General features: G+C 41.5%; 1 protein-coding gene across 1 annotated transcript in view; it reads right to left on the bottom strand.

The window, feature by feature from the left end:
- Positions 1 to 18,837, bottom strand: part of Trmt2b (tRNA methyltransferase 2 homolog B) — a 38,918-nt gene extending 20,081 nt beyond the window's left edge. The window contains exons 1-7 of the mRNA XM_051178818.1: positions 18,698 to 18,837; positions 13,752 to 13,801; positions 11,831 to 12,068; positions 10,752 to 10,806; positions 8,126 to 8,260; positions 7,227 to 7,326; positions 6,180 to 6,250 (exon numbers count right to left, since the gene is read on the bottom strand). Of these exons, the coding sequence (XP_051034775.1) occupies positions 6,180 to 6,250; positions 7,227 to 7,326; positions 8,126 to 8,260; positions 10,752 to 10,806; positions 11,831 to 12,048 (579 nt within the window). The 5' untranslated portion in view covers positions 12,049 to 12,068; positions 13,752 to 13,801; positions 18,698 to 18,837. The remainder of the gene's footprint in view (positions 1 to 6,179; positions 6,251 to 7,226; positions 7,327 to 8,125; positions 8,261 to 10,751; positions 10,807 to 11,830; positions 12,069 to 13,751; positions 13,802 to 18,697) is intronic.
- Positions 18,838 to 27,042: the final 8,205 nt, after the last annotated feature.

The raw sequence follows: 27,042 nt of genomic DNA, 5'->3' as shown, positions 1-27,042 counted from the left end.
TTTTCATGATACAGCTATTTTTGAGTAATTTCTGTTCCAGGAAGTAGCCTCTCCCCCATATTCCTGTAAGTAACCCCAATAAAACTCAATGGGTTGCCAAGCTCAGTGGTGGTATCTTCATTTTGATCTATCATTAGTTTCCTACCTAGAGTAAGTAGAAAATTGATCATGTCTTCCCAGGAATAGGGTCACACAAAATGTGCACATATCCCCCCAAAACACACACACACACACACACACACACACACACACACACACACACACACACAATTTAAGAGAAGGAAGTCCCAGGATGATACCTATGCAGAAGGCCTAATGGGGCCAGGAAGACAGATTCCAGAGAGAAGGTCTTTGGGGAAGAACAAACAGAAGCTATTGAGCAGATTGAAAACACTAATGGATGCTTGACAGAGCTTTTAAAGCATCTGGGGAAAATTAGCAAAAGCTTTGTAGAAAACTAAGCAAGTATGGAAAGGAGGTAATCATCCATGCCAATAAAAAAACAAAAACTTAAAATGTATCTACACTATCTATTGCTATGGAGCTATAAAAAGGAAGTATAAAAGAGGACATGAAGTTTGAAGAGATGTGGGGAAGGGGTCTGGGAGGAATTAAGGAGAATAGGGGGTGAATATGATCAAAATACACTGTATAAATATATGAAATTCTCAAATATGTAAATAATATTATTCATGGAAGTACAAGCTAGCTGTGTCATATGCCTGAATCTCAGCACTTAGGACATAGAAGCAGGAGGTTCAGGAGAGATCAAGGTCATCCTCAGTTACATAGTAAGTTCAAGGCTGGGCTACATGAAACTGCCCCTCTCTCTCTCTCTCTCTCTATATATATATATATATATATATATATATATATATATATATATCCAAGTATAAAATATTGTATAGAGTTAGCCACTTTTTAACTACAAAGGGAGAGATTTAAAATATCTAACATTTTTTTCAACACACACACACACACAAAAAAAAAATCATTGCAGTCAAAGAAAAGTCTGGAAGAGTGTTGGAGATCAATCAATATTTGACCTCTCTATATACTTGTTTGAGACAGAGTATCTCTATATAGTCTTGGCTATCCTGGAACCTGCTATTAAGATCAGGTTTGCCTCAAACTCCCAGAGATGGTCCTGCCTCTGCTTCCAAATGCTAGAATTAAAGGCATGTGCCACACCCAGCAAAATTTGATCTCTCTAAATGAAACTTTATTTTCTAAATGTCTCTAGAATCGTGTAGCTCTTTCACAAAATTATAAAATGAAATTAAATCAAAGGAACAATAAAAACAAGTCTACTAAGATGAAGATATAGCTCATTTGGGACTATGCATGTGCAAGATCCTGACTTCAATCCCCTGTACCACAGAAAGCAAGTGTGGTGGCACATGCCTGTAACCACAGCAGTAATATTCCAGGAAGTAGAAACAATAGGATAAGCAGTTCAACATCACCCTGGCATGGTGGTACACACCTTTATTAACCTCAGCACTCTGGAGAATGAGGCACAAAGATCCCTGTGAGTTCAGGCCAGACAGACAGGGCTACAAGGTGAAATACTGTTTCAGAAAAAAAGTTCAAGGTCATACACAGTAAGCTCAAGACCAACATGGGACATGGACACATGGACATGGACGGACACACACACACACACACACACACACACACACACACACACGGTACAAATAAATAACATCTTTTAAAAAAAATCACAATCTTGGGTCTGGAGAGATGGCTCAGTAGTTAAGAGCACTGACTGTTCTTCCAGAGGACCCAGGTTCAATTCCCAGCACCCACATGACAGCTCACAGCTATCTGTAACTCCAGTTCCAGGGGATCTGACATCTTTATACCAATGCACATAAAACAAAGTCAAATAAAAACATCAAAATCTTGGTCTAGTAGGTATTTGTACAAGTATACAGACCTGAGTTTGGGGTTTTGCACCAATGTTTAGAAAAAGAAAAAAGCTTGGCATACTGGCATGTACCTGTAATCCCAGCAACGGTGGATGGCAGAGAAAACCAGGAGGGACTCTGGGACTTGCCAGCATTCAGTCTTGCCAAAACTCAAAAGGTCTAGATTCAGTAAAAGCCCTGTCTCAAGAGAATATGGCACATTCTGATAGGGAAGGGCATCCCATGCCCTTAAGTGCACACACCTCACACCCATGGGTCCATGCACATTATAGATGCACAAAATTAAAACATAAAGTTCTTTTTTTTTTTTTTAATCTGAAAAAGTCACCTCTATTCCCAGCTCTCAGAAGCTGAGGCAGGAAAATAAGTGCAGGTCTGAGAGTCGAATGAGCTACACAGGGAGTTCTATGGCAGCCTGTCCTTCACACTCAAAAAGACAAAAAAAAAAATCAAAAGTAAAAATAAACATGTAGAGCCATGGCCTAGAAAAATGTCTCAGAGGGAGTTTTTTGCTACCTATGCCTGATGAGCTGGGTTTAATCCCCAGAACCCGCACGGTGAAAGAAGAGAACCGAATTCTACAAGTCGCCCTCTGTTCTTCACATTCATGCTATGGCACACTCCCCTGGTCCCCCATAAACAAAATGAATAAACTTTTTAAGCTAATGTTTTAAAAAGGTATCTGCGTTGAACATCTGTAGACCATTTTCTTTTTTGCCCCCAAACAGTACAGTGTAACAATTATTTCCACAGCTGTTGGTTTACCTTGTATTAAGAACTGCAAGTAATCCAGAGATCAACTAAATATATGGGAAGAGGAGCATACAGAGGTGATATGCAAACACCACACCATTTCCCATAAAAGGGACTTGAGCATCCATAGATGTTGCTAACTATGGGAAGCCTGGACCCCAACCCCAACGACACCAAGAACAAATCTTGTTAAAATCCTGACTTGAGAAAAACAACTATAAGAAACATCAAAACACAAATCTGGGGTGGTGGCACACACCTTTAATTCCAGCACTCGGGAGACAGAGGCAGACGGATCTCTGTGAGTTTGAGACCAGCCTGGTCTACAGAGTGAGTTCCAGAACAGCCAGAGATATTAGACAAAGAAAACCTGTCTTGAAAAAAATAAAAACACTAGATAAATTAATGTCAAACTTAAAAAGCAGGTATTTTATATTATGGGTAAATGTTCTTATTTAGGTGGAGTTGTCGTATAAGGTTACATTTTAAAAAATAATTTCCTTCTCCCAGAACTCATATCAAAATATTTACATTTTATGTGACATGTCTACTATGTGCTTCAAAATAATCTAAAGAAGACAGATGGAAAAAAGACAATAAGTATTAATTCATCAAATGTGCCACACTCACACACATTGTGTATGAATCAGTACTCAGTGCTATTTAAAGTTAGATAAGACAGAGCAGCTATATCCACAGACTAGTGTGGGAAGCACCCACAGACAATGAAATATGGTGTACCAGGTGCTGTACAAGAGATGCACACTAGAGATAACACATACAGCGACAGGGATTCTTAATCAGACTGAGGAGTTGGATATAGTTTTCTATAGAACTGATGCTTGAAGTGAATCTTGGAGAATAAATAGCAGTGGTGGTGGTGGGGATGAGTTGCAAACTGAAAACATTCTAGATAGAGCAGGCAGGAAGGAATGAGATAGAATAGCAGTATCACAGGGGTTCAGTACAAATGGGATGAAGAAAGCAGGGAGGTACAGGGCAGAAGATAAGGCTGGGAACCTTGCCATGAAGATCCTAAAGTGAATAGGAAAAGAATTTAAACTTTCATTCTGAAAAATAATGGGCAGGGATGGCAAGATGGCTCAGTGGATAAAGGCAATTGCTGCTAATTCTGGCAACCTGAGCTTGATCCCTGGAACCGACATGGTATGAGACAGTTAACTCTAGTAAGTTGTCTTCAGATCTCTTCAGGTGTGCCATGGCGTGTGTGTACATGTATACACAAATACACACATACAAACACAAACACAGCATAATTTTTTTAAAGAGTTAAAAATGACTGGACAACCGCTGTAGAACTTTGAGAAGAATGGTCAGTTAATAGATGGCTGGACTCTGAGTAAGAGAATGCACTGAAAGAAGGGCTGGAGGCAGGGGAGGGGATGCAGGGGTCTATGGGGGGGCATGGGAGGATGGAAGGGAGAGGGAACTGGGATCAATATGTAAAATAAGAAAACAAATTACAAAAAGAAGATAATGGAATGTAAATACAAGATAACAGCTATCCATTTATTAAGAAACTATTCAAGGTACCAGTTAAGGCTGGATACTATCTTCCAAGAATATATTCAGAAAGAAGAAGGCCTAGGATAGAGTCATCAGTAATGCCAACAATGATAGTAGGAAAAGGAGAACTGATGTTTGTAAAATCCTATGGGAAAGACTAAGAAGTGGCCAACAAAATAGGAGGAAAGTTGGGGCTGGAGAGATGGGTAAAGGGTTAAGAGAGCTTGTCGTTCTTCCAGAGGCCATGCTTGGTTCCCAACACCCACACCAGGTAGATCATAGCTGCCTATGACTGTAGGTGCAGTCGAGCCTTCGCAAGCACTTGCACATACACACACACACACACACACACTAATAAAAAAAATATTTAGAAAACAGATAGGAGGAAAGCCATCAGAGAATGGTATCACAAACCAAATGACAAAGGCAGTGTTTCAGGAGGGAAACAAGAATAAGGCACACACAGTGCTAAAGAACGAGAAAAGAGTAAGCTAGGGGCAGAAAGCTTCTATGGGCTTTGACAAATCGAAGTTCACTGATGGAAAACCAAGTTCACTGATGGCACAGGCAATAGCAATTTCACTAGAGTCATCAGAACATAAGTAAGAACGATCAGAAATTCTTAAAAGGTGAAAAATATTAATCACACTATGAAGTACAATGAGCTTAAGGAGGCACGAGAAGAAACAGAAGGGGTGTATAATGAAGGGCCAGGAAGCTAAGAAGCAGAAAGTGGGTCCAAACAAAGAGATGCATAAGCTTTGATGGGGGAAAGGGGAAACAACTACATCTTGCACTTTAGACAGAAGTAAAGAATAGTCGGATTTCAGTGATTTTGTAGATGAACAAACAGCCAGAGAACTTTGCTTCTAAGAGCTTTTTATGGTAATCTTTCAAAACCAAAGGTAAAGGTAGTAAGTTAAAAAAATACAAAAAAGGTAAGAGTTTAGGAAGAGTGCTTAGCACCAACATTGACAACCTGAGTTTGATGCCCGAGACTCTTACCTTCTGACCTCCCCATGTGTACCACAGCACACATGTACACATGTACACACACACACACACACACCGTGCACATAAATAAATGTAATAAAATAGAAAACTCCCAACAAAAATAGGAACAAGGTGATTCTGAAGGGCATGGGGATTCTGGAAAATAAGTCTACAAAAACAGCTGTGCCATAGATGAGGAGTCCTGGAAGTTATCACATGCCACATGAAAGAGCAGCACCCCAATGTCAGAAGCAAGAATCATTAAAATGGTACGTGCTGGTAAGAATGATGGGGAGGAAGAGAGTCATTTGGGAGTCTAGTTCAATCCTCGGCAAGGCTTCAACTTTTGGGGGTTCAGATCTGTGAGCACAGGTATCATTTAAACCGAGTGGCCACTGTATCCCTGTTCCAGGTACACTCCCTGAAACACAGTAAGCACCCCATAGTTGGGGTTGAAAGATGTCTCAGGGGTCAATCCCATGAGAAATTTGCTTCTTTGTGGTACCAGGAATCAAAGCCAGGTCTTCATCCATGCTAAACAAGCAGTCTACCACTGAGTTATGTCCCCAGCTCAGTCTCATAATACATCCTTACTGCCATGCCTACAACTCTCATGGTATTTCTATGTTCTTTCTTTGTTCTGCTGAAAACATTAACCTTTCAAATATTTGGAACACCTGACTCAACACTGTGGTCTCAGCAGTACTTTTTTCCTGCTTATTCCCTACTACTAATGTCCTTGGACCCCTTGACATTTCCAATAACAACAGCAATTCTGCCTCCCACTCTCTCCCGTCCCCGGAACAAAACTGGGCGATGTTCTGCCCACATAAGATAGGCTTTCAGCACAGGGCCCCTCCTTTCCTCCAGCAATCACAGCAGGCTGTGATTAATCATATTAAAATGTCAGGGACAGTGCAGTTAGAGACTACAATGCCCCAGGTCATCTTCTACTAGCCCTTGTTCATTTTTTACCTGAGCCACTTGACTGTGTTTCTCTGGGATGTTTTTCAGATGGCTACATGGTACACAGATGATATTCCCATCTATGAAAAAAAAATAATTATTATTTATATGGTATTCATCCTAACCCAGCAGCTGGAAGTCCCTCCTTCGGAGGCATATGTTGATACAAAGACACAAAAGGCCAATTTCAAGTACATAGCTATTTTTTTCAGAGAAAACCTAACTGCTCCCTCGTTTAGCCATTCATCAGCTAATTCTTAATGGAGCTAGTCCTAAACACTTCTCTCATACCGTGAATGTGCCATGTGACAATATCTGCTTTTTGTTCAGACTTTAAGAGGGAAATAAAATGTAATGGGTTTTGTTTTTCTATTACTGAACAATAGAACACTGACATTCATAAAGTCATGTAATTCAGTACATGAAGGGAAAAGTCAAATGCATTGCTTGCCCTAAAGAACTGTAGTTGAAGACATATGTATATTAAACTGTGTGACTAACATCAAATGAAGGTGCTTTGAGTTGATTTATTGAAAATGGGGAAATAATGAGCTCAGGAATGGAATCTGGGAATGGATGCAGGAATTGAATTTCAGAAAATGCCACTGAGATTCCCTCACCTGTACCCCCTTTCCTTGCCAATTGGCTTAAGATGGATTCAGCAGAGAAAGCTCTAGTTTTAGGCCTATGAGGATAGGGATTGATAGGGACTCACAAACAATGAGGGCACTGCTCCCAGTATGACGGAGCAAAAGTAAAGATTACAATGGCAATAATGAGGTGGCAGCACTGATAACAGAAACATTACTCTATGCCCTCACTGGGTTATCTGGTAAACTGCATTTCGAGGAAGAATAGGCAAGGGCAGTGATAACTATCACTGTTAAAACCATCAGAAATTAACCCAGATCAACCTTGTGATCATGAGGTGCATCAAAGGCAGCTCTCTTTAAGGTCTGTGTGTTCCATGCCTATTGACGCTGTTATCTGTGCCCCCCTCATCCTTCTCCATCACTGGTTTGTACTTTTGTCTGCTTTGCTTTGTTTTCAACTGACCTCTCCAAGTTCCTAGGTAGTACCCCACAGTCTTTGGATTGCCGTCTGGGCCCCGGTTCACAGAGAAGGTGGACTTATTTCGGTAGCCATCAACCATAGGCTGGAGAGGACAGAAGGAAAGAAAAGAGAACAAGAGATCAAACAAAATCAAAGAGGACAACAAGCAAGAGAATGCAGCCATGTTCTCTGGATGGGGACCAGTGTTGCTGACTTGGAAGGCATGGTACATGTGAAAAACTCTGTGGCTGAAATGATCCAAATACTCTTGACAACATATTTCTGATCTGTTCTGTTGGTCTGCGATTCAATAGTTTCCTTGCTACTCTGAAAAAGAAATTCCAATCTTGCCATAAATCAGGAGCTAGCAAATCTGACCTGTCAAGAGCTGGAAGAGTTTAAGCTTTGCAGGATATATGGCACCTGTCATACCTACTCAAAAGTGACACTGTCCCCCTGAAAGCAGCCACAGACACAAACAGATGAGTTAGGCTATAATACAAAAAGACAGATTTGGTCTAAGGGACACGGTATGACAACTTCTGCCATAAATGAAATTCTGCTATTTGTTAGGGAGGTTTTTTAAAGCCTGAAATCTGCCTGAAGAGGAAGCATGGTAGTGACTGATAAAGTGGGATCTGTATCAAGCAGTCCAGAATATGTAAACACTGGCATTGACACTTTCTAGATGTGTGCCTTCAGTAAATTGCCTAATCTCTGTATTCTCTGATAGCTTCATTTACAAAATGACAGTACCTATCCCTCAGGGCCATTATAAACAGAAGAATGAGAAAATGATGCAAGATAATCACCTGGCCCCATTAAGTGCCTAGTGAACAATGCTGATATCATTAGCCATTCCAGAGCCATAGTAGGTAAGAACTAGGGAGGTGGGGACTTACAGAAGGTATAATAGGATGGAGGTGACAGTGCAGCCCCTCCGAATGGAGTGTGACTGCTGTTCCACTAACTCCATGGAGCACTTGTAGGTAAGACTCCAGTTTTCGTAAAATTTTCTTTTGAGCTTCAAATTTCACCTGCAACAGAAAGAATACATGCAATGCAGAAAGGAATTATATTTTCACTGCAAAGAATAGAAAACAAGACAAAGAGGATCTCTCCAAGATCCACCGGTTATGCACTTAGCAGATAAGAGAAGCAGGAAATCCAGCACAGACGAAGACTTAATAAGATGCTAAGGAAAGGTCAAGAGGGAGTTCTGTGTGAGCTCATCTTTTCATCTGACCTTTAAGATTAAACACTTAAAGTAGCTGTCAGTGCAGCCCAGTAGAACATCCTATAATGGAAATGTTCTGCCTGTGCTATGTTCTCCACAAACAGTAGCCACTAGTCACGTGTGGCCAGAGCACTGGAAACGTGTCTAGGAAAGGCTCACTGGGGAAATAAAGCAAGGCACACAACAGTCTAAAGTGCATCAGGTAATTCACACAGGTGAGCAGCTTTAGGAGAAGAAATCAGAGGGAGGGATGTGATTGTAATACGATGTCCTAATGGCAGCCCTTCCCAAAGTAGACCTGCCCAACCTTGTCTTGAGTCCTGCACCAAACACCTTGCATTCAATTTTCTTTAAGGTCACTGTATGTTCTGTTCCTGCTGGTCCTGTTCTCCATACCTGACCTCTCTGTCCTTGTGTTCTTATTTCTACTGGTCATAGCCATCACCTGACTTCTCCACATTCCCAGCAAATACCATTCAAGGTGCTTTGATTGTTTGTCATCTGGGCTTTGGTTTCTTTCTGTCATTCTTTGTTTTTAGGTATTTCCAATTTTTAAAATTTACTTGTTTTTATTTTATTGTGTCTGGGTGTTTTACCTGCATGTGCACGCACACGTGCATGCATGTGCAGAACAAGGTGTCAGATCCCCTGGAACTACAATTACCAATGGTTGTGAGCTGCCATGTGGAGGCTAGGGATTAAACCCAGGGCCTCAGAAGAGCAACAAGTGCTCTTAAGCACTGAGTCATCTCTCCATCCCCTTGCTCCCCTTGCTCTTTCTTTTCTTAAGACAGTCTCACTATGTACCCCTAGCTGGACTGGAACGAATTATATAGACTGGGCTTACCTCCAGCTCAAGAACCACCTATCTCTGCCTGCCAAGTGCTGGTATGAAAGGCACCATGCCAACCTTTTTATTGTCATTCTTATAGCTGAGTGTAATGAGTGTGTGTGTGTGCGTGTGCATGCGCGCGTGTGTGTGCGTGTGTGTGTGTGTGTGTACATATGCAAATACTCTTGCACTTTCTAAAACAGGATGTGACAAGAACAGCACCACTTTATGTATGTCAAATTACTAAAATAAAATATGAATATGGGGCTAGAGATCTGGCTCATCAGTTAAGAGCTCTTGTTCCTGCAAAGGAGACAGGTTTGATTCCCAGAATCCACATGGTGGCTAACAATTGTCTGTAACTCCAGTTCCAGGGGATTTAATGTCTTCTGACCTCTGAAGGCACTGAGCATAAACATGGTGCACACACATACATGTAGGTATAATACTCATACATATAAAATAATAAATAAATCTTAAAATTTTGTGAAAAGAAAGAAGAATATGACAACAGGCCTAGAATGTTCCCCCAAAGACCTAAGATTTGTTTGTAGACACAGGTGCCAAAAATTACACTGGATGGAGTATTTGGTCACCAGCAGTGAATAGGTATGGTCCATAACATCCTCAGAGAACTGATGGAACAAGTAGGTGGTTGACATATATGTATATACATTTTATGTATTCTTATACAGCCCAGTTCAACTGGGTGCAATTTCCTTCTTTCATCTAGCACTTCTCATGAACAAAATTGCTCCTGGCAAACACGAAATCTGCATTATGCTCAAATTGTTCTCTAATACATCAATCCACTGGAACAAATTTGTTTTCAAAGCAAGCATTATGGCAAAATTGACTACACTTAAATTTGAACAGACGTATGTGGCTGGTGGCTCCTGTGTTGAGAAATTGCACTATATTATTACTCATACACACCAGAATGACAAGAAAATCAAAGATAACATCAGCAATTGGATATATGGGTCTAGAGTTTAGAAGCTATAACTAGTCTAAAGTTCAAACACCAGAGTCAATAGCAAACCAAATTTAAAGACCTGCAGTGTGGGCTGGGAAAATGGTTTCCTTGACACAGTGCTTGTCTGGCACTTGTGAAACCCCAGGTTAAGCCTGGGAACTGTATAAACAGTGTGATAATGCACTCCTGTAATGCAGGAGGAAACTGGTTTCCTTGACACAGTGCTTGTCTGACACTTATGAAATCCTAGGTAAAGCCTGGGAACTGTATAAGCTATGTGTAATGTAGGAGGCAGGAGGATCAAACGGTTGGAGATCATCCTTAGTTACAGGGTGGGAGGGAGACCAGCTTGGGATACATGACACTTTTCTTCGAAAATAAAAACAAAAGGACCTGTGAGGCAACTGGATTGAACTGGTTTTCCTAAGTCTAGTGCCTTTCTGCGGCAGGAGTAGGGAAAGAAGACTAAAGCTAGACACATACCTTGAGCTGTTCTTCATAGCTCAGCCTCCAGAGTGGAGTCACAACATCTGCCAGCCTAGCATAAAATAATTCCAACATATTAATGATCTAAATATGTATTAGCACCTTCTATGCATAAGTACTTCTTGCCACCAGTCTCTCTGATGTTTAACTGAAATTCCCCAAGGAGATAGGAGTCTGGGAGAACAGCCCATGTTGGTGATGTCTACTACTTAACAAAGCAGAACAGAATAACAAATTCAATATAAGAAAAATCCAGATTTATTAGGTGGTAATTAGTCATATTACAAAAAGCTTTACTTCTAGGAGCCTCCAAAAAGCTCACCTCCTTAATGCTTTTAAAATACAATTTGATTTCCAAAACACATTGGTTACATAAAATGAGGTATATATGTGCTTGTTTGGCTATAATAGGACTACGCATACCCAATTCATATAGGAGTTTTTCTTCCCACTCTCTCTCTCTCTGTCTGCCCCCACCTCTGAGACAGGGTCTCACTATGTAGCCCTGGCTGGTCTATAACTCTATATGTAAACCAGCCTGGCCTTGAACTTGCCAACTGCTTCTGCTTTCCAAGCACTGAGATAAAAGGCATGAACCATCATGCCCGGAATAGTATTTTGATTTAGATTTTCTTAGTTTTTAAGTTGTTTTAATTTGTTTTTATTTGTTTTGGGAGACAAGGCTTCAAGTATTCCAGGCCAGTCTCAAACTTGCTATATCGCTGAGAATGTCTCTAGATCTTCCTGACTCCACCTCATGATTGCAGCAATTACAAGTATCCACCATGTTCAATTCCATAGACCTTTAGAAGTGAGTTCCTAATTTAAGATCTCCTTTCTGACAAAGATGCACTCTAAGACAAGAATATTTCCTATAACCCAAAAGTAGTTCTATTACAATCCATCACAAGTCCCCAAGATTGCCCTGATCACACAACTTCAAGTATTCTCATGAATCCTCATAATGCTATATTAGTCAGATTAGCAGTGACTAATATTAGTCACATTAGTCAGAACTTCAGTGGAACCAGAGATTCTGACTTGCTTAAACCAAATGGCGTCAACTTGAGTCTTACCTCTCTTGCCAGGAGTCATGTAGTGATCTAAAATGCTTTTGTTTCCTCTGGTATTTTTGTTGGTTTGGATGCTTTTTAACTATCACACCAGTGAAATTTCCCTCATGTGCTCTGCCCAAAAAGGACTGTGACAAATCTGTTCGTTTTGCAGTACACCAACCAAGTCCTGGGTTGGAGAAGAAACCCACCCTGGAAAGGAGTAATCTTGGGTTGGCCATTAGGACTCATCTCTTGATGCCTGCCAATCAAAGAAGCACATTATAATTCACCCACTGAAAGGTGGATGTGGAAACACAATTTATAAAGTCCTTCATTTATTTACAACTACTTATGGAACCACAATACTAGCACATACCTCTTGAGTACAACTTAGGGCATGTAAGACACATTCCAAGCCCCCACTTGATAGTATAAGCCTATAATCCCATCAATTCAGGAGGCTAAGGAAGAAAGATGGTAGTAAGTTCAAGGTCCATCCAGACTATACAGAGTCTTCAAGTTAGCCTGGCTAACTTAATGAGATCCTGTCTCAAATTTTAAAATTTGGAGATGTAGCTCAGTTGGCAGAGTGCTTGCTTAGCATGCACAAAGCTCTGGGTTTAAGCAGGAATATCAGAAGTTCAAGGTCATCCTTAGCTGTAAATTACATTTAATACCAGCATATACTACATGAGACTCTGTCTCAAAAAAAAAGTTGGGTATGGTATATACACTTTGAATTCCAGCACTTGGGTTACAGAGACAGGCACATCTCTGTGAGACAGGCACGTGTCTGTGAGTTTGCACCCAGCCTGATCTACATAGCAATTTTCAGGCCATCTGTCTCAAAATAAGAAGGTTGGGGACATACCTCAGTGGTAGAATTTGTGAGGCCCTTGGTTCAACCTCTAGTACCACAAATATAAATAAACAAATAAAGACATAAATAAGTAACCAGGGCTTGAGAGATGGATCAGTGGTTAAGAACACTGCTCCTGCAGAGGTCCTGAGTTCAATTCTCAGCAACCAAATGGTGGCTCACCATCTATGAGATACAGTACCCTCTACTGGCATGCAGGCATAATACTGTATACATAATAAATAAATCTATTAAAAAAACAGAAAAGATTTCTAAAAATAAACAACCTGCTCCTAAAATACAGAGATGAAGAAAATAAAGATTATGTTCCCTAGGATACATTTCTACAGCCAATCCCCTCCTTGTCCTACCCCCCCTTGCTGACAGCCAATCCATCAACTAATATGTAGTAAGTGCTTACTATGTATAAAGCAACATGTCATAGCAATTGAAGACCCAGGTAAAATGTTAGTGAGCCATATGCTTAACTTGGTTCCTAATGCATGTTCAAGGAAGTCTTCTAAGATCAGACAGATCTTACAAGGGAAGTCAAGGTCTGTCTGAGCAGTTCTCAAGCACAAGTCATTGGCTAAAACAAGAACTTTGAAGACAGAGAAAACAAAAGGACAGTGACTCCACCCAGAAGAGAGCAAGAAGAGTTGCTGCTCAAAGAGGAACAAAGAAGGCCAGGTGGTGGCACATCTGTAACCAGAGCACTCAGGAGGCAGGGGCAAGCCAGCTTGAGCTAGTTAGTTAGTAGCTTCTCGACAGCTATGGCTGTATAATCAGATCCTGACAAGGAAAGAGAGAAGGAAAGAAAGAAAGAGGGAAAGGGGGAGGGGGAGAAAGAGAGATAAAAGGATAAAAAGGAGAAAAGAAGGAGAGGTAGCACCCATGGGGCTACAGAGGCCAAAAGAGCATCTGTGATGCAGGAACTGACCCAGCCAGGACATCTGAAGCACAAAGGGGAAAGATGGCAATGGGTAGAGCCACACAACAGGGACAAATGAAAGCTTTGGACCTTCAAGAAGGAGTACAGAATGACAGAATGGGCTTGGGCTCTCTGCTGGCTCTAGTACTTACTAGCTAGATCGCTTCTAGCAGGTCAGTCATTCCTCTGACATCTCTTTCATCTGTAAAACAGAAAAAATCATAATGATACCTACCTCATATTATAGCAGCTATAAGAGCTAAGTAAAGACAATGAATACAAATAAAATGTACTGCACTTGCCTAGCCGGTACAAGGCCCTAAATCCTATGCCCCACACTACATAAAAAAGTACATAACTGAAGATTAAAGAGAGATGACATCTGTAAAGCCCTAAGCACAGTGCCCAGTGGCTGGCAAAAGCTCTTTGGTGTTATTACTGTCACAATGCATTTAAGAATGTCATGGAACTGAATGGGGGAGGCAATACAGATGTAGAGCCACCAGAAAGGAATCAAATGAATAACTCTGCAACAATTTCTACAAGAGCTAACAAATGTGACACGCAGTAGAAGGCCCGGTATCCATCCATGCCTGTATCAGTGTTCTGAGAGGGAAGCCCTCTTCCTCCATTACAAGACTTTCCTTCTATTTACCTTAGGGTTGTGTGCTCATTAGTTTTTCCATCAACTTGACACTACTAGGGCCATCTGGGGAGAGGAATCTCAATTGAGAATGCCTCCATCTGACTGGCCAGAAGGCAAAACTGTGAAGCATTTTCTTGATTAGTGATTGCAGTGGGAGGGCCCAGTCCACTGTGGGTAGTGCCACCCCTGGTGGATGGTACTGGGTTGTAAAAGAAAATGGTCTGACAAGCCATGGGAAGGCCTCTGCTTTAGTTCCTGCCTCCAGAATTCTTCCTTGAGTTCCTGCCCTAAATTCCTTCAGTGATGGACAACAAGCTATAAGCTGAAATAAACCTTCTCCTCCCACAAGAGACTTGTGTTACCATAGCAACAGAAAATAAACATGACAAGATATCTAGCCGTTGTTCCATGAGCATCTTTCCTTTTTCCATCTTTTCTTACAGTACCGGACACCAAGCCTACTATCAATGCTAGGCAAGCACCAGCTCCCTCTTTCCTTTTTATTTTGAGACAAGGTCTAAAGAAGTTGCCCAGGCAGGCCTTGACTTCATTGTGTAGCTCAGGTAGGCCTTGAACTTTTGATTCTCCTGCCTTAACCTCTTGAGTTGCTGGGGTTAGAGGCCTGCACCACCATGCCTAGTGGCACAGTGTTCGTAAGGGTCACAGAACATGTGAATGAACTTGGCATGACAACCTATTGATTCTGTTAATAAAGTTACCTTCAGCTGTCAACCTCTACCTTGAGTTTTGTCAGGATGGCGTTATTTGAGTATGGGAAGATATTTCAAATGTTAACAAGATATGTTTAAGCTGCTCCACAGTTCAGATGCCATATAAGAACATAGGCTTTGGGGCTAGAGAGGTATCTGTGGTGAAAAGCACTCGTCGCTCCTCCAGAGAACTCAGGTTTGATTCCCAGCACCCACATGGTGGCTCCCAATCATCTAAACTTCAGTTCCAGGGGATCTAAAGCCCACTTCTAACCTCCATGGACATCAGGCATGCTTGGGTTATACCTACATACATGCAGACAAAACACTCATATACATAAAACAAATAAACAAAAATATTTTTTTAAAAAAAAGAACATAGACTTTAAAAGCTAGGGTGACATAGCTTAAAGGTAGAGTGCTTGGCTTGTATGGACAAAGCCTTGGGCTCAGGTTCTGTCAACAAAAAAAAAAAAAAAAAAAAAAAAAAAAAAAAAAGGAAGGAAAGGAAGGAAGGAAAAGAAAAGAAAGGCTTGGAAAGTTCAGTTAGTGACAGGAAAGCCATTAGTTCAGTTCTTAACCCTGCAAAAACAAAAAAAAAAAGTCTTCAACAAAACAAGTGGAAGAGCTGGGTAGCTATGTGTAGAAGAATCCAATCCTTATTGCTCACCCCACAGAAAACTCAACTCCAAATGAATCAAGAACCTCAACATAAAACCTAAAACAAGCTCAGCCTAGTGGCACATGCCTTTAATCCCAGAACTCAGGCGGCAGAGCTAGCAGATCTCTGAGTTTGAGGCCAGCCTGATTTACAGAGCCAGTTCCAGGACAGCCAGGGTCACACAGAAAAACCCAGTCTCAAACAAACAAAAAAACCTAAAACAACCAGAGGAAAAAACTTTAACACCAAAAAAAAGCAAAAAACAAACAAACAAACAAAAACAACTACAGGATAAAACTTCAAAACCTTCCTGGAAGGTCTGAACTTTCTGAACAGGGCACTACTTACTCAAAAAATACACACATCGGTTGAGTAATGGAGGTTCATGAAACTAAAAAGCTTCTGTGCAGCCAAAGCAAACTGGAAAGGCAGCATACAGAACGACCTGAGAAAATCTTTGCTAGCCATACATACCCCAGAGGATTAATACCTACAACACACAAAAACTAAAAAAAAAAATATTAAAGAAAAACAAGAATGCAAATGAAGATTAAAACTATTTTGTAATTCCATTTCACCCCGGTCTGAATGGCTATCATCAAGAAAACAAATGACAATAAATGTTGACAATGACGTGGGGAAATGGGAACCTTTATTCACAGTTGAGACTAAAGTGATGAAATTATTATGGAAATTAATGGGCATGTTTATCAAAACACTAAAAATAGAACTACTAAGACCCAACTATTCCACTTCTGGGTATATATCCAAAGGACTCTGCAACCTACCATAAAGATACCTGGACATCCGTGTTTACTGATACTCTAATCAACACAGCCAGGAATGGAGTCAACCTACACACCCATCAACTGATGGATATGTAACATTTGTGATACAGATACACAATGAATTTTTATTAGCTATAAACAATGAAATTTGCAAGGAAATGGGTGGTATTGCAATATATTAAGAAGTTCCAGAGCCAAAATGGTGGTGCATGCCTTTAATCCCAGCACTTGGGAGGCAGAGGCTGTGAGTTCAAGCCAGCCTGGTCCACAGAGCTAGTTCCAGGACAGCCAGGCTACACAAAGAAACCCTGTCTCAACAAAAACAAAAAACTTAAATGAGGTGCTCAGGACTGTGCCTCATACAGCATATGTTCAACCGCCCATGATTCAAAGCATGTCACTTGGGTCACTGGACTTCTCTGTGACTTAATTTCTACAATCTACCAACTGGGGAATTAGGTATTGTGAGGCTAAATACAGTAACATAAAAAAATGTCAACAAATAAGACACACTCACATACACACACTTGCCTGACCCTCTGAATGAGTGCCTGTTGCAGTGTGGAGAGAGAGTTATGACCTGACAGGAACTACCTGCTACTATTATCAAAATTGTATGGCTTGTGATAATCAAGGTAAGAGAAATTTTGATATGGGAATGACAAAGGCCAGTGAGAAGAAATTAGGGAAGAAGCAAGAGGTAAAGAATAAAGGATGAAGGCCTAGCATGTAGGAAGCCTGGATTCCATCCTCATCCTCAGCACCAGACATGGGGTACACACTTATAATTCCAGCCTTTGCCCATGGGAATCAAGAGGATGGAAAATCAAAAGTGCAAAGCCAGGCCAGGGCTCTATAGTGAAACCCTAATCTAAAAAAAGGAAGTAAATATAAATTTCAGACTTATTTATGAAAGAAAAAAACTGGGCATGGTGGCTTGTGCTTCTAATCCAAGCACCTAAACATGATACTCAAGAGTCTGAGGTTAGCCTGGGCTATTAAAACATGAGCTCAGAAATACCAAAAAACAATAGGCTCTGACTTTTTCAGAATTTGTAGTAAAGAGTCTTTTACTGTATTAATAATTTCTATAGCTAAATATACTCTTCAGGGTATGCCAGTAATACCAATCAAGGTAAGTCCTGTTTCTAATGTCACAGAAAGCAACTGATCACAGAAAAAAAAATTTTACCTTTTGTATCTTTTTTATTTCAAATACTGATGTGTGTGAGAGAGAAAAACATCTCTGTTTGACAGAGAGACACGGGGGTTGACAGAGAGACAAGGGGGGGAGAACTTCTCTGTTCCTGCCTTGGGATTAGTCACTGGAAAATCCAAGAGTTTATAGGAATCATCTAGAGTTATGTTTACTTTCCTGAGCTTCAATGGTTAATCTAACTCCAGTGCTCAGAAGTACAAGTCAAAGACAACCTGAAAGGTCTAAGTCTCACAGAGCTGAAGATCCCCTTGAAGCAAAATATTCACCTACCTATACGTAGGAACTCTTGATTACCTGCCCTTCTATTGCCTGGACCCCAGCCAAGGTTACTGACTAATGCAGAGGAGAAATTTATTTACTAATGTGTTTGTTCCACAGCAAATCTCAAGCAGCCAGGTATATCCTTCCCCAGCCAGGCCTCTCTGAATAAGTCTGTCCCCCAAGTGTCTATAAGGTGTGTGGGATGCTTCATTTTAATTGTCAAGACTACACCGTGGGGTAGAATATGTAGGGATAGATATCTAAGGACGGATAGGCTAGATCAAGTTGGCCTGTGGACGATGTGAGACAACTTGTCTTGGTTATGCTAACTGTTGTGGCAAGACCCAGCTTACTGTGGGTTTCAGTCCTGGACTGCAGAACATAGTAGAAAGCATATATGCTTTCTCTCCATGCCATTGGCTGTGGATGTAACTGACTAGCTGCTTCAAGTTCTTGTCTTAATTTTTTCCTAACCAATTTGCTGGAAGCTGCAATTGTACAGTTAACAAACCCTTTTCTTCTTTAAAGCTGCTTTTGTCAGGGTATTTTACCACAGCAATGGGAAATGTCAACTAAGTGGGTTAGCAGACAGATGCTAGTACACACCACCACAAACCCACAAACTGTAGGCAGGTTGCAGGGTTGAGCTAGGGGAGGGATAGGGGGCTGCAAAGGTAGACATCAGGCTGACCGCGATCAGGCACAGCCACCCTGAGTGGACTTCCTGGCCCCACCTGCCTCCTTCCTGTCCCAAAGCCTACACTTGGGCACAGGAGACAGATCTCCTAAAATTGGGCTTTCCAGGCTACTTACCCACCACTCCTTCCTTCGGAGCCACTAAAGCCTCCGATGGCCGTGCAGTGGCAAACCAAAAGGCGAGCGGATGGCGCTTGGGGCGGGAGGTCACAGGGGCGAGTCACTTCCTGGTGCGCGGCGCTCAGGCTCGCCTGCCCCTGCTCCTCCCAGCGCTGCGGGGCTCCTCCTCCTGCTAGCACCCCGCCCAATCTGGCCAACTCTACCGAGCCTTTCCAAGGAAGTGCTCCTGTCTCAGCTGCTGGCGGAACTTTTTTTTTTTTCCAAGTTCCACTCTGCTACCCCGTCCACCGCTGGTCTTTTCTCCTCATCAAATAGGAATCTGGGTAAGTCAAAGAAGAAAATCTGAAGAAATTCACATCACCTTGTTAATGGCATTGCCCATCCAGCGATGCTACGCTTGAATTCTTTCAACCCAAAGAATATTTTTCTGTTCTTCTTCTTTTTTTAATTATACGTACTTGTTTAGCTCACATGTGCCATGACCCATGTGTGGAGGTCAGAGGACAACTTGCTAACGTCATTTTTCTCTTTCTACTCTGTAGCTCTCTGGTATAGAACTCAGTCCATCAGATTTGGTAGCAAGCTCTTTTATCGGCTCAGCCATCTCTCCCTGCAAAGAAGGAGCTTGCAGCCAAACCTTATTTCCATCCCCCGGGGACCTACCAAGTGGAAAAAAAGGAACTCAGATCTTCACACACATAAACCCTTGACTGTCCATACACGATTGATTAATCAATTAATTAAAATGTGAAAAAAGTGAGGCATGTTATGACTTGCACCCCAGGGTGACCTGTAACTCACTATGTAAACTAACCAAATTTTGGGAGTACAGACCTAGCATAAAACATTTTCAAAAGAATTTCAAGCATCCATATATATGAGAGTTGGAAGATTTGGATAAAAGAAGCAAGGTGGTTTCATTATGTCCTTTCTCATGGGAGAAGCCCTATAGTAAGCCAGAGAATTTTTCAGACAATCCTTGCCCATCTATTTTATGTGGCAATAGAAAAAAAAGTGTTTGAGTTTGGGTGATTGAAAGAATAAATAAATAAATAAATAAATAAATAAATAAATAGGAGGATGTGACCTCTCCTAGGTATGATGGAGGAGAAGGTTTATTGTAGATAAAAGGGAAGCCATAGACAGAGGCAGAGACATCTGGGAGAGTTCAGAGTGAACATGACCCTGAGTTTGGGCCATGTGAGGAGTAGGGAACGGGTAGCACCAGACCAAGAGGTCAGAAGGGTAAAAAGTAGACAGAAAAAAAACCCGAAAAGAACAAGTAACCAGAATTGTTAGATCATATAGGGGAGGGCAGCCCAAACCCTAAGCTTGGGGAGTTTAGAGTAGGTGGTAGGATATGCCAGTCATACCCTATTAACAGATAAGGACTAAGGTATGCTGGTAGTGAGGCCTATTTTGATGTTAAATAGGCACCTCAGCTGTTTGTCCCTGGTTTGAGACCTAATAATGGTTTTGTTTGCATCTCATGCAGCATAGGCTGGGCTTGAACTCTTGATCCTTATGCCTCTGCTTCCTAAGTGTTGAGATTACAAACCTTCCCTCTGCACACTTGGCTACTTTTTGTGCTTGTGTAATTGACCTTAAACAGGAAGCACATTTTAATTGGTATTTCACTTCATTCAAAGTATACCACAATGATTATATGCAAAGGCAATGTGAATAATATTCCCAGGGAGTGAATAAAACAAGGCCCAGTACCTCTAATAATAAGTACTGAGTCAATCCAAGATTCAAGACCACACTGCCAACCTGGGATGTGGCTCAGGCCTGAGACACGGGAGGTTGAAGTGGGAGGAAGACTACCCTGGCCTATGGAGTAAATCTCATAGCAGCCAAGCTACAGAGTACAACTTTGTCTCAAAAACAACAACAACAAAAACCAGGGCTAGGAGCATTTCTCAGAGTGCTTTCTAGCATATATAAGGCCCTGTCTCCAGTGCCATATAAACACTTTCTAATCCCAGCACTCAGGAAGTAGAAGCAAGAAGATCAGTAGTTCAAAGTTATAGTGAGTTCAAGTTCTGCCTGGACTACATGAGACCCTGTCTCAAGAAAACATTATACTTTTGGGTCAGTGAATAAAGACACTTGCCTCTGAGCCTGATGGCCTAAATTCAATCCTCAAATCCCACATGGGGAAGGAGAGAACAAGAGAACTAGCTCCCAAATTTGCCTTCTGACATGTACTATACAATAAAGATTATTTGTAAAACCAAAAGGGCTACAATGATACTTAAAAGCTATGTGCACTTTAGCAAAGTATTAAGCTGTTCCATGCCAAGTCTGAATCATAATTTTGTCTACCTCGTGTGTTTGTGATGAAGAGTAAATGAGTTAATGCTGGGGAGAGAGAAAGTGCTTCAAACACAACAATCACACAGTAATTGTCACCTATTATCATTCAAAAAATTAGGGAGTTGGAGAGATGGCTCAGTAGTTAAGAGAACTGGCTGTTCTTGAAGAGCACCTGGGTCAGATCCGAGCATCCACTTAGTGGCTCACAGTGGTCTATAAGTCCAGTTACAGGAGATATACCACCCCTCTCTGAACTTTGATGGCCCTGGACATACATATTGTGCACATACATGCAGGCAAAACATTTATACACAAAAAAATACTAGCAGGTGCTGGAAAGATGCAATCACTAAAAATAGTTATTGCTTGGATCAGCAGTGGTGGTGCACACCTTTAATCCCAGCACTTGGGAAGCAGAGGCAGGAGGAGCTTTGTTTGTTGGAGGCCATCCTTGAGTTCCAGGACAGCCAGAACTACTCAAAGCAACCCAGTGTCAAGGGGAAAAATAAGAATACTTATTGCCCTTGCAGAGGACTTGGGGTCAATTGCCAGCACCTACACAGTGGCTCACAACCTCCCATTACTCACATGGTATTCGTTTATACAATATCAAATAAATCTACCCCCCACAAATAACCTGACAATCCTTCAGTCCCAGTACTTGGGAGGCAGAAGCAGGTGAATCTGTGAGTTTGAGGCCAACCTGGTCTACATAATGATTTCCAGAATAGCTAGGGTTACATAGTGAGAGCTTATCTCAAAAAAAAAAAAAAGACAAGAGAGACAAGGGGGGGGGGAGAGAACAGACAGACTCTAGGGACTAAGGATTTAACTCAGAGAAAGTGCTTGGGTTTGATACTCAGCATGAAGAGGCAGGCAGAACTCTGTGAGCTCAAGGCCATCCTGATCCAGGACAGCCAGGACTGCTAAAGAGAGAAACCCTGCCTCATAAAAACACAACAAAACAATGGCTGGGCATTGGTGGTGCATGCCTTTAGCCTCAGGACACAGAGATAGGCAGATCTCTGTGAGTTCAAGGCCAGCCTGGTCTACAGAACTAGTTCCAGGACAGCCTCCAAAGCAATACAGAGAAACCTTGTCTCGAAAATCTATTGTGGTTACACACACACAAAAACTACCTACTTTGAACTGTAATTGTGGCTATCCTAATTGCTCTAAAGGCTCTCAAAATCCAAGCTCAAACCACTGTGGCAGTGGTTCTTGGGCCCTTAAGGTGCTATCATGTAAAAGCAGGACAGAGACTTTTGGGAACCCAATCCTCAAGCAGGGCTGCCTTGCTCAGCCTTGATTCAGGGGAAGGAGGTTGGTCCTGTTTCAACTTGATGTGCCATGCTTTCTTGACTCCCTTTGGAGGACTGCTTCTTTCTGAATGGAGATGGAGGAGGAGTGGATGGGGAGGGATAGGTGGGAAGTGGTGGGGGGGAAGGAATGGGAGGAGAGCAGGGAGGGGAAACTGAGGTCAATTTGTAAAATAAACAAAGCAATTTAATTTAAAAAAAATATATGTATATATAGACCAGAGAGTTCACCTTTGCTCTCTTTCCCTTTTCTCCTCTCTAGAACCCTCCTATGTGGGTTGCCATACCCCTTACGCCCCTGCCCTTCCACCCAGTCATCACCTCCCATCTTGGTGTTCTCTATTGCACTGTGAACAAAGCTAGATGAGCCAGAAGAGCTCAATAAATATTTTGATGAGCTGAATCTCACCACCTTGCCTACTGCAAGAGAAAGGGCTTGTCCCCACCTACTTGACACACCAAGCAAACTCCTTTAAAAGCCCTTCCTTCAGGGAGGCAGAACCCTGAAGGGTAAAGAGAAAAAGATTACGGAAGCCAAAAATACAATTATTTAGCCATTAACCCTTTTATATTTTTTTAATCCAATAAAACATGATCTTGTAGAAAAAGAAACCATTACATCTGTAGGAGGAATAAAATATAGCCCACATTGTAGTAAAGGTTAGGCTCTTCAAGCAGAAAATCTGTAAGTGAGCATGTCATGGGCAATACGAAGGTTGTTGAATTAGATAAACACTGGAACCCAGATAACCTTTTACTTAACCTTATTATCAGCAAAAAAAAAAAAATCACAACAAAGTGAAATATCTAGAAAATTTTCAAACCTTCTCAGTCTGATACAAGAAAACATATGTGAGAGGCTACAGAATTCCTTCTTAGAAGTACATGTACTGGGGACTGGAGAGATAGCTCAGTGGTTCAGACTGCTTACTGCTCTTGCAGAAGACCCAAGTTCAGGTCCCAGCACACATATCTGATAGCTCACAACAGCCTGCAACTCCAGTTCCAGAGGAGCTGATGCCCTCTGGCCTCCATAGGCAACTGTAGGCATGTGGTGCACATAAATTCACAGACACATATTAAGTCATTTTTTAGAAACACATATTAAAATTATTTGACAGGGCTGGCTTAGTTCTATTCAGTAGCACTTTCTAATGCCCAGAACTATGATAGAGGCTCTGAGGGATAAGATACACATACCATACCCTCGAAGATTGAATTTAGGGGAAAGATAAGACTTCACTGAATAAAAGTACACAACAATCAGAGCATTGGTAGTTCTAGAAAGGCAGCCATCATTTTAGAGGCCAAGAAAGGAAAAGGATGTGAGAAGTGGGTTGAGTGCCTAAGCTATATATCCTGGGGAATGTTGAAAGCTTCAGCATGACAACAGGAATGAACCATTCAGGGCTCATCAGCATTCAGGCCTGGCTAGATGGGAACGTGCTGACACAGTCATGACCTTCTAGCTGATTAGATTGATCCCAAAATAGAGTGCAGGGTCTGGAATGCTGCCTTGAGTAGTTTAAGGTGATCCCTATAACAATGGGAAGCTAACAGAAAAAAATGTTTTCCTGAGACGTTTCCCCGGGAGAACTCTGGCAGCTCTCAATAGAATGGATTGTAGCATGTAGTGACCTAGAAGCTGAGGGGGACTGCCACAGTCACTAAGAAGACTACATATCATAATAATTTCTAAAAATATTACCATGGCCATTAGGCACAATAATTAACTGGAGTGAATGAAACAAAATGTGGATTTCTGATCCCTATCTTCACATCTACCGAACTGTAATCTCAAGGCAGGGTAGTGGGGAGGTGTCAGGAATCCCTGGGTCTGTAACAAGTATCTCACATGATGCATCACATCTTATAATATGATCCCAATGGTCAGGGGAGAGGGATCAATGGATAACAGATTTGCTGTGCAAGCATGAAGACTGGAGATACCCAAAACTCATGTTAAAAAAAAAATAGCACCTGAAAGAAAGAGATGTGAGATCCCTAAGGCAAGCTGGCTAGCTATACTAGCTGAATTGGCAAGAAACCCTTCCATTTAAGCCCACACACATACAAAACCACATAACCACATTTACCCATACAACATGCACCTACACATTCAAGGGGGAAAATGGAGTTAAAAAAATTGGAACCCCAACACATACCAGAAGAAAATTCATATGAATCTATTAAACTAAAAAAAGAATCAAATCAGCCAGGCATGGCGTCCTGTAATCTCAATACTTGGAGGCAGAGAGACAAGAGGGTTGAGAGTTTAAGAACATTCTTGGCTATACAGAGAGTGTGAGGCCAGTCTGAGCTACAGCAGACCATTTATAATTTTATATACACCTGTCCCCAGGCACTGGCAAGTTGACTCTTGGCATTTGCCATCAAGACTGACAACCTGAGTTCCAGCCCTAGGACCTATGTAATGAAAGAAGAGATCTGACTCCTGCAAGTTGTCTCATGTGTGCTGTGGCACACACACACACACACACACACACACACACACACACACACACACACACACACACACGACATAAGCAAATGTAATAAAAATAAATAAATTAAGGGCCTGGAGAGATGTCCCAATGATTTTAGAGTAATAGCTGCCCTTGCAGAGAACCAGAATTCAATCCCCAACACACACGGTGACTTAAAACCATTCAAAACACCAGTTCTAGGGGTTCTAATACCCTCTTATGACCTCCTCAGGCACTGCATGCATTTGGTGCACATACACACATGCAGACAAAACACTCATACACATAAAAGAAAAATCTAAAAAGAATGCACTGGAACAGGACCTGAAGAGATGGCTCTGTGGCTAAGAGCGCTTGCTGCAGATGACCTGAATTTAGTTCTTAACACTCAGAATGGGAAGCTCACAACCATCTGTGCTCTAGCTCTTATGGACCTGACACCCTCTTCTGCCCTCTGTTGGCATCCACACTTACTTGGCATTCACACAGATAATATACATACAAGTTTAAAGATTAAAATAAAAAAATTTAAAAAAATATTTACTGGAACAAAGACTAGAAGAAAATGCATGAGTGTTCACAGCCCTCTGGATAGTGGTCTGGGGGACTGTGGTGGTCTGAATGAGAATGGGCCCCATAGGCTCATATATTTGAATGCTTAGTCATCAGCAAGTGGTATTGTTCCACAGAGATTGAGAGGTGTGCCTTTTTTGGAGGAAGTGTGTCACTATAGGTGGGCTTTGAAGTTTCAAAAGTCTCTCTCTCTCTCTCTCTCTCTCTCTCTCTCTCTGTGTGTGTGTTTGTGTGTGTGTGTGTGTGTGTGTGTGTCTCCCTACCTCCCCCCTCTCTGCCTCCAGATCAGGATGTAAGTCTCAGCTACTGCTCCAGTGTGTGTCTGCATGCTGCCATGCTCCCCACCATGATGATAATGGACTAAACCTCTGAAACTGTAAGCCAGCCCCCAGTTAAATGCTACCTCTTACTATAATTGCCTTGGTCATGGTGTCTCTTCACAGCAATAGAACAGTGACTAAGAAAGGTGTTGTGTTAGTTACTTTTCTGCTGCTATGATAAAACATAATGACTAAGGCAATTTATAAAAGAAAGTCTTTATTTGATCTTATAGTTCCAGAGGGTTAGAGTCCATAAGCATGGCAGCAGGTGACAGACATAGAGCAGCAGCTGTGAGCTCACATCTCAAACCACAAGCAGGATGCAGAGAGAGAGAAGTGGAAGTGCACATGGCTTTTGAAACCTCAAAACTTTCCCCAGAGACATATTTCTACCATCAAGCCATACCCCCTAAGCCTCCCCAGACAGTGCCACCAAGTGCGACCAAGTATTCAAAAGCTTAGACTGCAGGATATCTCATTAAACCCTTCCTCCTATAAACTGCTTTGGTCATGGTGTTTTACCATAGCCACGGAAAAGGAATTCACATGGGTATCAGTCATTTGTTCACTGCATTTTCATTTCCACATATCTGTTTTACTAGAGTGAACATGCATTACATTGATAACAAAGAAAAACCTAATTGTCAAATCTTGGTGAAGTTCCTATAGTCCAAGTTCTGAAATGGACAAGATTTTACCTGTAAATATAGAAAATACTTTGGAGAACTAACTTGTTAAGCAAATTTATGAGACTGGCAGGCAAGCCAAATTCCAGGGAGGAATATCACTCCTAGTAACAGAAGTATTCTTACTTATTAACTACAGTCATCCCTATGGGCATTAATGTACCAGGAAAACCTGTCATTTGAACAAGTAGAGCTCAGTGGTTTTGAGGGAGCTCTGTCACTAAATTATTTGTGACAAGTCAACTGACCTGATGTCCCTTTTACTCCAAAAGTTCTTCATAAATACTCACTGACTCTTCAATGTTCTCCTTTTCTACCACCTCTAACTAGTTACTAGAATCTTCTGTCATTACCATATTACTTGCCTCCTATCCTCATTATGCTTCACTGTTTCCAAGGTAACACCTCATCTTACATGAATTACATTGTAGGCTCCCAGGTGAGATATTGGAAAGCATCTTAATCTCATCTTCAGTCTATCTACAAATTATATTTACCAGAAGTTGCTCCTGGGTAGAGTCACAGATGGCTAGTTTTATCCACTCTAAGCCGCCTTCAAAAAAATTGTTTTTCAGTTGAGGAGTCTATCATTTCCTGATTTTTGTGTCTAATCTTTTTTTCTAAAGTGTATTTCCTGGG

Source organism: Phodopus roborovskii, unplaced genomic scaffold, assembly GCF_943737965.1.
Source record: "Phodopus roborovskii unplaced genomic scaffold, PHOROB, whole genome shotgun sequence".
Taxonomy (NCBI): Eukaryota; Metazoa; Chordata; class Mammalia; order Rodentia; family Cricetidae; genus Phodopus; species Phodopus roborovskii.
Note: the sequence above shows the minus strand (reverse complement) of the source record. Positions and strands in the feature narration are given on the sequence as shown.